Source organism: Corythoichthys intestinalis, chromosome 9 (assembly GCF_030265065.1).
Source record: "Corythoichthys intestinalis isolate RoL2023-P3 chromosome 9, ASM3026506v1, whole genome shotgun sequence".
In the NCBI taxonomy this organism is placed as follows: Eukaryota; Metazoa; Chordata; class Actinopteri; order Syngnathiformes; family Syngnathidae; genus Corythoichthys; species Corythoichthys intestinalis.
This window is the reverse complement of record NC_080403.1, coordinates 41,830,109-41,843,737: the sequence shown is the minus strand read 5'-3', so window position 1 is coordinate 41,843,737 and position 13,629 is coordinate 41,830,109. Positions and strand designations below refer to the sequence as shown.

The following is a 13,629-nucleotide window of genomic DNA, read 5'->3' as shown; positions in this document are numbered from 1 at the left end:
GAATTCATTATGAAAAATAACATCAAGAAAAAAAGTTTCATTAAAGGTTTACTGAACGCAGAATATGGCTAGGCTCATACCGCAGGTCTGAATGAACAGTTCCGATTTTTTGCCATATCTGTTTTTTGGCATGCCTGTTCAGACTGCCTTTCTCCATAGAGCCCGTTCAAGTATTACACAAGTGCACTAACTCGCAGTCTAACACGTGCTTAGCAAACTGACCAGCATGTGCAAAGGCATCAAAACAAATGACTAATCATGTTGGGTACACGTCATTTTAGGGTAATCATATTTTGATTTCCAAAAAGAGCCGAGGACACAAATAACAGACATAAATAATCCCTGTTTAATCTTATATTCAAAGTTCATATAGATTGACAGAACGCATGCGAGCACTGTGTGTGCATGACGCACGCACATACGGCCAGTCTGCCCCGGCTCTTGGCCATGTAAGTAATATTGAAATAAAGTACTACTCATTTGGCGCACAGAAAGAAAACCGAGCAGGATGGCGCCCCCCCATTTAATTTATTTTTTATGACTGTTGTGAAGCCCGCCTCTTCCCAAAAAGCCCGGTTCAAGCTAGGCGCTAACGCTAATGTACATCTTCGTGCCTCTTGCTCTTTGCTGACGTAATTGCTGCATGAATTCCAATTTGGGAGACTTGACAGTTAAGACCACAGCCATATTCTGGAAAAATGTATCCCAGATCAGATTTTAACCACATAAGAAAGTGACAAAGATAGAATTTGAAATGGTCCACTTTTATGAGACCTGTCCCGTTGAAACTGTCAAGTTAATGCCTCACTTGATTTGGAAAAACACGAAAAAATTGGATTAGTGCATTAAAACCTGCTGTATGAACCTAGTCAATATGTGTTGAATGTGTGTCTTTAAGGGGCGTGGCTTTACGAGTGACATCGGGAGCTGGAGTTCATTTGGCGCAGTATCCTCGCAAGTGCAAGTGCAACTTGCTTTGCTAATTTAAATTCACTCGAGAAGCGGTGTAACTTGAGTCATAACACAAATTTTGTGAAGCAATAAAAAGCAAAATATTAACAAAGTGATGGATTTTAACTCCAAAAAAAATCGGGACACTTGTAAATCTAGGTAGCGCAGCACTTTGTAAGTACAATCTGTGACTCAAACCACATGTAGAGTGCAGTATGTACTGACTAATAATGATGTGAATTTAGTTCTTTGCTCTATTATATGGTTATTACTGCAGTATTGAATGACATATGGCATATGAGTCATACCAGCAGAAATTACAGTTTCGACTCCAGTGCCGTTAATGAAGGCTCTCTTGATGGTCTGAGTGCGAACGTCTGACCAATATATTCGTTGCTCCATAGCGTCGTAGTCCACCACGGTCACATTGTCGATGTCAGGCACGGTGAAGGAGATGATGTAGTTGTAGTAGGGGCTATCTATGTCCACTCCTCGGATCTCAATTTGGCGAGCGTACAGCAGGAACTGACGAGACTCTGAGGAAAGAGGTGATGAGATTTTGTTTTGTTTTTTTTGTCCGCGTCTCCAAAGACCAAAGACTAGGTCATTACGGTCACTTGAATAAAAAGTTCATGTTCCTGCAGCTTTAACATCGATTATGTCTGGTTTCTTCACTCGACTGCAGTTGTGCGCATGCAAGTGAATACAACGAGAAGCTATCCATTACAATTCCATGGGTCTCGCCAGTCCTATTATCACTTAACTGACGCAGCGGCCTGCAGAAGATAGACAGGGAAAGAGGAAGTGTGAAAGAGAGAAGGAGGGGAATAATAACAGTGTCAAGCTGGATCAGCCCAGCCAGGCGAGGTGCTGGGTGAGAAGGGTTGTGGTGGATGCCTGCATCAGACAAGAACGGGCCTCTCCATTCCATTACCCCTGAAGAGAATAGCGATCCCTGCACTGAATACTAATCTCATACGCTGACTAAACACACAGTCACTTCAATGGACTCCAAAGCCGTCATAATAATGGCACCTCAAAGTGAGGAAAAAAGGATTGTTTAATGCCATGCTCTTTTCTCCCTTCTTCACAGTCATATATACATAAACAAAAACAAAACTATTCAGCAAGAACAGGGATTACATTTCTCTTTCAACAAGCAAGCGAGAGGGAATTACTTGCAATCTTAGAAAGAGTGAGTCGAGAATTCGTTTTCTGCTGCAGCTACAGTATGTGTGTGTGTTCATGCTTACCATAACAAGTACGCTTGTCAGGCCCGAGTTTCATAAGGTGGGGGCAACCACAGGAGAATGTCTGATTGTAGTTGATGAGGCATAGATGAGTGCAGGGCTCCTTGCCATCCTTTGCAGCGCACGGGTTCGGTGCTGTAGAGAAAAACAAAAAAAAAAAAAAATACATTTTTTAAAATCACAATTTTCACAGATGTTGGGGGATCTAAGGCCTCGTTGGTTTTCATATGCACTAATCCAATCATTGGTGCTCCCTGGAGAATCTGATGAGCATGGCAGATGTTCTAGGTAAAAAACTCAAACAACAACAATTTACCCAGTGGCAGCAGTAGAGTAGTAATAGAAGGAAGTGAGTAGAGTAGATGGAGGGAGGCAGGATATTTTTGTCCAGAACTCTCAGATCTAACTCTTTATTACATGAAAAATACAGTGTATAGCGGAATTCTTTACATTAGCAACCGAGGCTGGAAGCATAGGCGGAGTTTGACTTTTGGGGCGGGGGGGCACAATATGTTGATGACCCCAAAACGCAATGTCAGCAATAAAATTAACTGATAAGAATATTTATAATAATAAGTTGACAATGAGCGCTGTTTGTTTCCATTCATTCTTGAGGGGAATTCTAAATCAGGCTGCTTAGGACAGCTATACTTTTCGCCAAGATCGTCATCCATTGAATATGGTACGCCCGCCGGTGTCGTGCCAATGTAGTTACCACCGTCAAAAAAAAAAAAAAAAAAAAAAATATATATATATATCCACCGGCCACTTTATTAGGCACACCTGTTCAACTGCTCGTTAACACTTAATTTCTAATCAGCCAATCACATGGCGGTAACTCAGTGCATTTAGGCATGTAGACATGGTTTAAGACAATCTCCTGCAGTTCAAACCGAACATCAGTATGGGGAAGAAAGGTGATTTGACTGACTTTGAACGTGGCATGGTTGTTGGTGCCAGAAGGGCTGGTCTGAGTATTTCAGCAACTGCTGATCTACTGGGATTTTCACGCACAACCATCTCTAGGGTTTACAGAGAATGGTCCGAAAAAGAAAAAATATCCAGTGAGCGGCAGTTCTGTGGGCGGAAATGCCTTGTTGATGCCAGAGGTCAGAGGAGAATGGCCAGACTGGTTCGAGCTGATAGAAAGACAACAGTGACTCAAAAAATAACCACCCGTTACAACCATGGTAGGCAGAAGAGCATCTCTGAACGCACAGTACGTCAAACTTTGAGGCAGATGGGCTACAGCAGCAGAAAACCACGCCGGGTGCCACTCCTTTCAGCTAAGAACCGGAAACTGAGGCTACAATTTGCACAAGCTCATCGAAATTGGACAATAGAAGATTGGAAAAACGTTGCCTGGTCTGATGAGTCTCGATTTCTGCTGCGACATTTGGATGGTAGGGTCAGAATTTGGCGTCAACAACATGAAAGCATGGATACATCCTGCCTTGTATCAACGGTTCAGGCTGGTGGTGGTGGTGTAATGGTGTGGGGAATATTTTCTTGGCGCTCTTTGGGCCCCTTGGTACCAATTGAGCATCGTTGGAACACCACAGCCTACCTGATTATTGTTGCTGACCGTGTCTATCCCTTTATGACCACAATGTACCCAACTTGTGATGGCTACTTTCAGCAGGATAATGCGCCATGTCATAAAGCTGGAATCATCTCAGACTGGTTTCTTGAACATGACAATGAGTTCACTGTACTCAAATGGCCTACACAGTCACCAGATCTCAATCCAATAGAGCATCTTTGGGATGTGGTGGAACGGGAGATTAGCATCATGGATGTGCAGCCGACAAATCTGCACCAACTGTGTGATGCCATCATGTCAATATGGACCAAACTCTTTGAGGAATGCTTCCAGCACCTTGTTGAATCTATGCCATGAAGAATTGAGGCAGTTCTGAAGGCAAAAGGGGGTCCAACCCGTTACTAGCACGGTGTACCTCATAAAGTGGCCAGTGAGTGTGTGTATATATATATATATATATATATATATATATATATATATATATCTATATCATTAGGGCTGTCAAATTTATCGCGTTAACGGGCGGTAATTAATTTTTTAAATTAATCGCGTTATATATTTTATGCAATTAACGCATGCACGGTATTACCTGTTCATGTGTTGCTTCAAACAGTTTACAATGACGGCGATTTAGCACATTGGGAGCAAAATGGCAGAGAAATGCGAGTGGACACAGGCGCACAACTATCCAGCATGCATCTGGGTAGAGCGGGAGATGACTTTTTTCTTAACACGTTTAATTGAACATAACGCAGAACATACTTCATATCATTTGCAGCCACCACTGACAGTCATGGTTTCACAACTTCCCATCATGCATTTGAGCTGAAAAGTTAAGTCGCTACAGTATCATTTAGTGAAAGCACATAAAAATAATATTCCTATCTCGAATGTTCACAAAAAGAAAAGCGCTCAATGCAAAGAGAACTGGCATTCCTAATCAAAATAGCTATGCAAAATACACATCAAACTTACTCAGACTTTGCCTTGGCTAGATCTCTAATTAATTTAAAACTCGCCATTGACACCTTGTGGTTTATTTTCAATCACTACGTTACATATCTTTCCATTCCAACAATAATTTACAGAAAAATATGGCATATTTTAGAGATGGTTGGAATTGCGAATAATTGCTATTAATTAATTTTTAACTCGATTTTAATCGTTTGACAACCCTAATTTGAAGCTAAAAATCGCGTCCAAAAAAAAAAAAAAAAAAAACGTGTTTGAATGCACAAAAAAAAAAAAAAAAAAATTAGAAACAAAAAACTAAAAAAAAATGCATGTGAAAGCTATTTTTCTTTGATTGTTATTTTTCTTTTGGGGGGGGTTGAAGTCAAGTTTTTTTGGATTGAAGCAACTTTTTTGATTGAAGTAATGTTGATTTGTGTTTGGGCCACATTTTGGCTAGGACGTTTTTGTCTTTATTATTCAATCAAAACATAAGTTACTTAAAAAAATATATATATATATATATTCTAATTAAAAAGAAAAATCACTTCAATCAAAAAAAGAACAATTTCAACCATAGAAAAAGTTTTTGAATGCGAAAAATTATGAGATTGAAAAATTTGCATTTGACCACTTCATTTTTCATTGAAAAAGTTTTCTTTGATTGAAGCAATCCTTTTTGAGTTTGGTCCATATTAAGGGTAGGCCATTTGTGTCTCAATCATTCAATCCCTCACAAAGTTGCTTCTGTAAAAAAATATATTTTCAATATAAGAAAAAAAATCATTAAAAAAATAAAATTGCCCTCCCCTAATATTTATTTTTTTCAATGAAAATTATATGCAAAGCAAATGACCGTCTAAGGTGCTAGTCACATGATCTGTTTAAAAAATAATTTTGACCCATTATAAAAATATATTTTTTTGTTCATTTCATTCATTTTTGTTGCAGTTTTATTGCTTTACAATTTTTTTTGCCACCAGGGAGGGGGGCCTGGACCCCCTGTCCCCCCCTTAAAATCCGCTTATGGCTGGAATTCACTCAAAGTAGAGAACACTGAGGATCTTTTTTAGTTTTTCCCCATCCAAAAACAGCCATTTCGGCCCAAATTTGTCATACTCGCATGTTTTCACCATATGAGGTGTGCACAATGACAGTACACATGCATGCTGGATAGTTTACGTAGTCTTCTACTATGCTACTACAAAGACAGCGTTCTATTTCACCTACAGTATGTGTTGGAGTTTTTGTATTGAAAATAAAAGGGCCCGTGTATTATAATGCAAATCCCCACAAATAGAGGCCGCAATAACACATTTGAAAACTAAAAGGGCCACTAAGCCTTGATTTAACAAACCCTTTACACAACACTAAAATAAATTGCTCACTAATATCCAACAACGCTTTGCACAGCGGTAGTTCAACTGCAACAACAAACGGTAATATGGCTACAATGTAAGCATGTCTTACCTATTTGAAGACAGCAAAGGGCAATCATTTAATTTTCGACCTCAAATTTTAGAAAATTTCGCTGCTTTTGAAAGGAAAAAAATCGCTAATTTGTTTTTGTGCTATGTTAACGCCTCCTCTGTCAACAGTTTACTTTTCCGTTCCAATAGCGCCCTAATCAACATGAACCGATAGCAGGCAAGTTGTCAGGTCAGCTTTTTCAACATATATCTTTAATGCTTTATTTCTTTATTTTTAACCCAAAAAAAAATCTACCGTAAAAAAAAAAATCTCCCCAACACCAGGGGGTGCCGTAGCACCCTCAGCATCCCACTTCCCGCGCCAGTGATTAGCAATGCGTCTTACTTTTGAAAAGGACAAAACCATAATTTCTGCACAAAGAAACCAAGCTTTGGGCATTGTTTGAATTTGAATGATTCCGGTTGCGATTCAGATTCCACGTTTCGATTCCGGTTCCAAACGATTCTTAATTCCAATTCATTTAATAGGCAGGGTAAAAAAAATTGCATGGTTTATATTAATTTCTTAACTTCTAGATTATTTTTTAAATTATATGGACGTTCAAATAACTTTGTTATGAATTTCTCACAGGGCTATTCTTAAATTGTATATACAGTAAATATCAATCTTTGAACTTGAATATGATGAAGTTTCTTTCCACAGGAGTGCACTTTCACAAAGATGTTTACTTTTCAAAAGCTCACGGAGAAAACATTTACATATATTCTTTTGCCTATGTTCTAGAGTCTCTTATGCTGCAGGCATTTATTGTATTGAATCTTTTGCTTAAGGTGGTATTTCTACAAGTTAGTTAAGGGCTGACATCTAGCAGTTGTTAGGCAGGGAGTGTTCTCTCCTTTGATTTTAAATTGACTACTTTTTAAGTTTGATTTCTTTCTAAACTGATATATTGTTCAACTGTCCACAAGATGTCACTATTGTAACTCCGGACTCTACAGTTTTTCTTTGGTTTTGCTATGTGAGCTTGGCTTCCCCTAGTTGTCACTTACTGGAAGCAGCAGGCAAACAGAACATTACTTTAGTTGGAAAAGAATCATTGAGGTGTACAGATGCTACTCACCTCCTCTGAACTACACATCGTTGGTAACCCGTGATAAAACAAAATATGTAAGTTTACATGTTTTAACAGAGGGTCTGATATCATTTCGGTGTGTTTATTCTGCAACTTTGTTTTCATTTATGTGAAGCTAAACAACACGTTTTTGTACTAAGCTAAATTAACCTCTTCATATGATTTGCTCATAATGGAGCTAGTCTTCATGTGGCTTCATCTTCATGGTATTCGGCAGCTATTTTTCCAGTCGGCGGTCAGGACATCGAAATTTGGAATCGAAATTTTAAAAATTTGAACGGTTCCGGGAGAACCTGTGTGTTAGTCCCGGATCCCATCGATACCCAACTCTAAAGAAACTTCAAAGTTATACTTGGGTGAGCTAAAGTGAAAAAGTTGTTCAAAAATTCCAACTTGTTTGCCAGTTTTATTTTTTTCTTACCCTCAGGCTGTCTGGTAGGATGGTAGACCTGCAGATCAAAAGGTTGCGTGTTGGTTCTCTGGACGACAGTTACATTGCTCCCAGTCCACTTATTGGCCTTGGCCAATGTGTTAGTCCTCCAGTCTGTCCAGTAAACTTCACCTCCATACATTGTGACAGCGAAGGGATGAGACAAATACTCGTGGCCCCTCAGTACCTCAATCAGCCCAGAACCATCATATTTGGCAGAGTAAATGGCATCAGACCTGTAATGAGGGAACACATCCATTTAATTGGATTTCTGACTCAATCCGAGGAATACTAAGAGTATTTGTACCCAAAAAGCTTGCTGTGCTGTACCTGGCGTCAATCCAGAGGATGCGGCGCTCCAGATAATCAACAGTGAGCCCATTTGGCCAGCCTCCATTGCCAGTTTCCTTGTGGATCGTCTTTCTGCCTTCACCACTCATGGATGCAGCTTCAATCCGTGGTAAACTAGCATCCCAATCAGTCCAGAAGAGGATCCTGACAAGAGTTTATGTTTTAGGAAATGTCTTCTAAAGCAGCAGTTGATGATGCGCGGAGTGCAGTGCAGAGCACGTGTTACCCGTCACGGGGATCCAGGGCTATAGCTCGAGGATGCTCCACCTCTCCAGCCAACAGTGTAGTCCTCATGGTGCCATCAAGTTTGGCTACCTCTATTTGGTCTAGGTTGCTTTCCACCCAGTAAATGTTTCCTGCTATCCAGTCCACTGCCAGGCCCTCGGGAGTGGCCAGACCATACTGGATTACCACGTCGAAGCTAGTTAAAGCTTAAGATACACACAAAAAGAACAAAAAATGTCAACAACTTGTTTTCACATTGATGTCACTGCTCATTCATCTTATCTTAGCCTAAGTGCATTGAATGTGCTATTGGTTTAACAGAAGACTTATTTACTTAGAAGGTGCTCCTCAAGCACATTGTCCATCATTATGGTGTTCTTATTACAAAAAATAAAATTGAATATAATACAACAGAATTTTTTAAATTGAACTTGTTTTCTTAATGTATTCGTATAACATTTTTATATTCATAGCTGCTGACATTAAGAACTGCCCCCAAAGCAGTGATTTATTTTGCTTCAGGCTTTCAAAATTATGTAAATGAAACCCACCAAGGTTTATTCAGAGCTAACATTGCATTGCATTAACTCACATGACAGTCTTTAAATGCTTAAGAGCAAGCACAATCAGTCATTCAAATAACTAGATGACACATTCAGTGAATTGCAGTGGCTGTGGGTGCAGTAATACCAAAAAAACCTTCTATGTTTTGAGTTGGGCTAAAAAAGGCCTCATTTAGTTATGTAAGTTTGCATGCTGGCCTGAATTGACAAGTCTCATTAATCATTGAATCCTATGATCACGCTGGCGTGATCAATAACACGGTGTCTTTAAAGCACAGTAAATAAAACATCTATTTCACATGCAGCGCTGGCGTCAACATTACTGGAAAGTGTGGATATCAAACGCTCTCACAGTTTTTTATTTGATAATTCGATATTTGATAGCCCACAGAAAACTAGAGATATGATCGTTTTAATTTGATGGTAGAAAATATGTTTATCTGTGCGTGATCTTACACTAGGGGGCACTCATGCTCTTGGGATGGGACACCTGACGCATTATTTCTGTATATTTTACCAGTTGGAATTTGATGATTTTGGGGTATCTTTTGGCCTAGTATGGTAGTATACAGTGGTACCTCGACACATGATCGCGTCGAAACATGATCTTTTCGACATCCGACATAAAATTTGACTCGCCATTTCTTTCTACATCCGACGACAGCTTGAAATACGACGATTTATGACAGTGCCGTAGTTTCTTTGTTTTCCCGCAAGACGGACGCTTGGCTGATTTTCTTGTGAGAGAAATCAACACGCCTTCCAAGAAGGTTAGTGCGGGTGGTGGAAAAAAGGAGAACGTTCACGCTTACTATTGAAATTAAGATGGAAATTATAGAAAAATATGAGTGTGGTGTGCTCATCCGTGAACTGGCTCGACAATATGGCAGTAGAATATCTACGATCTCCACAGCCCTCCTCCGACCTCGCCAATTTTTATTAAGTTAAGGTGACAATTATTATTGTGGTACCATCGCCAAAGAAATCGCCATCTTCGTCAGGTTTTTAATCATTTATTTCAGAACTTGTGCAACACAACACGCCGACTGTCCGCAGCAGTTGACGCCAACAACAACAGAACATTAAAAGAGAATCTCTAAAAATCTCTACCTCACCTTTCTCACTCTGTCACGTCAGCCACACGGCGCGTTCAAGTACAGCACGCAAAAACATCTGCCATATTAGAACACGATTCGTTACATTACAGTAATTATCATCATTATTATATTATTATTATGATTTTTATTTATAATTAATTCATTTTGCTATGTGTAATTGCAATTTGTGATAGTATTTATTAGTGTTGCACCGATACCATTTTTTGGCCCCGATACCGATACCTGGCTGTGCAGTATCGGCCGATACCGATACCATCCCGATACCACCCTGTTATATACTGTATGTATATATATATATATATATATATATTTTTTTTTCCCCCAAAGAGCTACATAATTGGATGTGAAATCATTCTATCAAGGCTTTGTCAGGCTGTTGCTTACATTTGCAAAATAGGAAAAAGACTGGTACAAAGTGAATAGTCTACTAAACCCTAGTAGACAATAGTTGAATAAACCTTTGGCTCTCAAAGGCCAAAATAGTGCTACATTTGTGAAATTAATAAAACATGTATAATGCTAGCCCAACAGTAAGAAAGTAAAAATAAATTCATAATAATAAACTCCGAATGAACTGAATAAACTTTTTTAAACCTCTCAAAGGCCAAACAGTGCAACTTTCATGAAATTATTGTCACATTCTGCTGCTGGTTAGACTGTGTTTTGTTGCTGGGCTTGTCGTGGGGGCGTTCCTCACGTCGCACCTGAATCCAATGCAGGCTCATCAGCGCAGCATATAAGCACGGGTGGTCTCAAAGATATTTGCAATGCTGATCACCTTTTGACATCTCGCAATAGAGTCTCGCTACATTTGCTTGTTACGCCCCTGCATTGTTATTTTTCTGTTAGTGTGCTGCTCCCGTTTGTAACCTATACCATGTGCAGGTATTTGAGTGTTTTTATTTTGGCTTTTTGGCTCGCTGTCTATCGTCTTAGTTAACCTTCGAGTTTGTAGTATTGAGCTCCGTCGACCTGCTGTCACGGGGTATTTCTTCTATCCCGCGATCGCGTGTTATTTTTTGTTTGCAATCATTAAACCCTTGTACGTATCCCCCGCTTGTTGTCTGCTTCGAGTTCCAACTTTGTTTCCGCATTTGTGGACGCTAACAATTATTAGTAATAATAATTGACCAGAGCATCTTGTCTCTCTATTAGCTTCCTTTTTTCGGGAGGGGGGAGTCCCTTATTTATATTTCTGAAAGGTGGCAACCCTACTTTGGAAACAGTTCCCAAATTACTGCGGCATTTCTTTCAGTAAAACACAATAAAAGTAAAGTAGACATAGTGAACTGACCAGAGATTGTTGCTCCGATCCAGCGCCCTTCCTCTGGATAGCAGTCCTGCTCTTGCAGGCTCAAACTCGTTGTGTTCGTTCACAATTCGTCTTCAAATGTTTTATCAGGTTCGAGGTATTGAAGTTGGCCGATTTAACTCCACATCTGGAAACTTTCAGAGCGCAAATCTTGCATGCACCCATTGATTTTAATCGACGGGATTTCTATTTTGAAATACTTCCTGACCGCCGCCATTTCTCCTGGTTTCTCCATATGAAAATGCGGCCTTGTCATTGGTTAGGAGTGGCTATTGGCCCGCTCTCATTGGTCTGGAGCAGGCCAATAGCGATAGCTACTTGGTGTTCACGTGTCATCACACAACACAGAGACGGAGTGTAGTGAGCGCCAGGAGGAAAAAAAAGCTGCGGTCAAATGTTATAATAATGGACCGGTAAATGGTATCGGCGCCGTCTTTGTTGGTACTCGCCGATACCGATACCACCATTTCGGGCTGGATCGGCGCCCCCTGCCGATACTAGTATTGGTGCATCTTTAGTATTTATTAAGGATGTCGTGTAGGTTTTCGGGCTGTGGAACGAATTAATGGAATTATAATGTATTCTTTTGGGAAAATCCTGCTCGACATACGACCATTTCGACTTACAAGGTCCTGGAACGAATTAACTTTGTATGTAGAGGTACCACTGTACTAGGTTATAGTGTTATAACAGTTCATATAAATGATGTTGTGCTGTGCCGAGAAAAAATATACCAAGCATTAGCAAGATGCTCAGGTCAAGTTAAACATATTTACATGGTGTATCGAGACAAAATAAAAAATTCTTAAACAAAAATGGCAAAAAAACAGCCATAGAAAGGCTCAGGGTTAAAATTCATTTGACTTTGGAATTTTTTTTTTAGGTTATCAAAGACATTATTTTGAACAGATGGTGTGGGTGCGATTCAGTGACCAGTGCCCAAAAACCTAGCAACTGCTGTTTCCACATCAGGTCGTGAAGGGCATCCAGTGTACGACTGTGCCAAACAAATCCTACCATTGAGTCCATATGATGACCCATGAAGGAAGATTTTGTCATGGTATTGTTTCAACATCATGATATTTTATACACTTTATCACATCAAATTTAAAATTTGGGTTTCGTGACAACAGAAATCTCACCCCCATTCTCAGACAGCTTCCCACGGTAGATCTTATCCTCGACAACGTCAGTCCAATAGAGAGCACTCTGGCTAAGATGGAAGTCAAGGGCGATGGTGTTCCTCAGACCAGGCACCAGCACACTGAACTCTCCTTTATTGAGATCAATGCGGCGTATCTCATGGCGATTTGAGAAAATGATAAAAGGTTTAAAAGGATCTGTGGAAAGAGAGGATAAAAGTCAGAGGGCACGTTTTTAAAGGACACAGTCAACCAGATGACAGAGTGTTCAAGCCTCAGTGGGGCCAATTTTCAGTGTGACTTCTTTAAGCAGTTCACAACTACATACATCCATTGATGGAAAAGCGCTCAAATCCCATTGGGTTGCAGAATATATAAAAATACGCACACTATTTGTGTCTAGCAGACAGTTAGAAAAGCAACAGGAGGACTGAAAAGTTTGGCATGGAACCGCAGGATCATTCATCATGAGATTTGTGCTGTTGGAAGCATACCACTGAACAATCGAATTTATAGCTGATTCAAAGTGAGCATGTTGTTCACTCATATTCAGTACTGAATGGCACTTGGGATTCTTTGTGTTCTACTCAAGGCTCAAGCATTCTTGTGTTATATTAAGAGCTCTTAGCTACTGTACAGTTTCAATGTATCCTTTGTTTCTTCATGGTGGCATGGTATATAAAGCGTTTAGTACGTACGCATCACAGGTTAGAGATTGTAGATTCAAATCTAGGATCTGACGTTTTTGTGTGGTGTTTGAATGTTATCTTCATGCCTGTGTGGCTTTTCTCTTATATCTTCTATGTAGGATTTGTCAATCAGGTGTTTAAATGACACACTGGCGTGGTGTTGAGCCATCACCACCCTAAACTTGGAACTAAAATGATCTCGAGCACAACAGTAATGAATGTGCAATACTATATCACTGCCACTGCTGCTGCTGCACTACCTGGTCATTTTTATATAAACACGTATCGTAATTTTCAGACTATAAGGCGCACCTGTCTATAAGCCGCCACCCACCAAATTTGACACGAAAACGGCATTTGTTAATAGATAAGCCGCACTGGACTATAAGCTGCAGCTCTCCTCACTGTATTGTGAGATACAGTGGGGCAAATAAGTATTTAGTCAACCATTAATTGTGCAAGTTCTCCCACTTGAAAATATCAGCCTGTAATTGTCAAGATGGGTAAACCTCAACCATGAGAGACAGAATGTCGAAAAAAA

General features: G+C 39.8%; 1 protein-coding gene across 2 annotated transcripts in view; it reads right to left on the bottom strand.

Annotated features, from left to right (window-relative positions):
- The window catches only part of LOC130921326 (low-density lipoprotein receptor-related protein 1-like), a 338,897-nt gene that overhangs the window by 102,396 nt on the left and 222,872 nt on the right, over nucleotides 1–13,629 (bottom strand). For both annotated transcript variants that reach the window (XM_057845057.1, XM_057845058.1), the window contains exons 24-29: nucleotides 12,400–12,597; nucleotides 8,266–8,470; nucleotides 8,019–8,183; nucleotides 7,680–7,924; nucleotides 2,205–2,336; nucleotides 1,260–1,487 (exon numbers count right to left, since the gene is read on the bottom strand). In XM_057845057.1, the coding sequence (XP_057701040.1) occupies nucleotides 1,260–1,487; nucleotides 2,205–2,336; nucleotides 7,680–7,924; nucleotides 8,019–8,183; nucleotides 8,266–8,470; nucleotides 12,400–12,597 (1,173 nt within the window). The remainder of the gene's footprint in view (nucleotides 1–1,259; nucleotides 1,488–2,204; nucleotides 2,337–7,679; nucleotides 7,925–8,018; nucleotides 8,184–8,265; nucleotides 8,471–12,399; nucleotides 12,598–13,629) is intronic.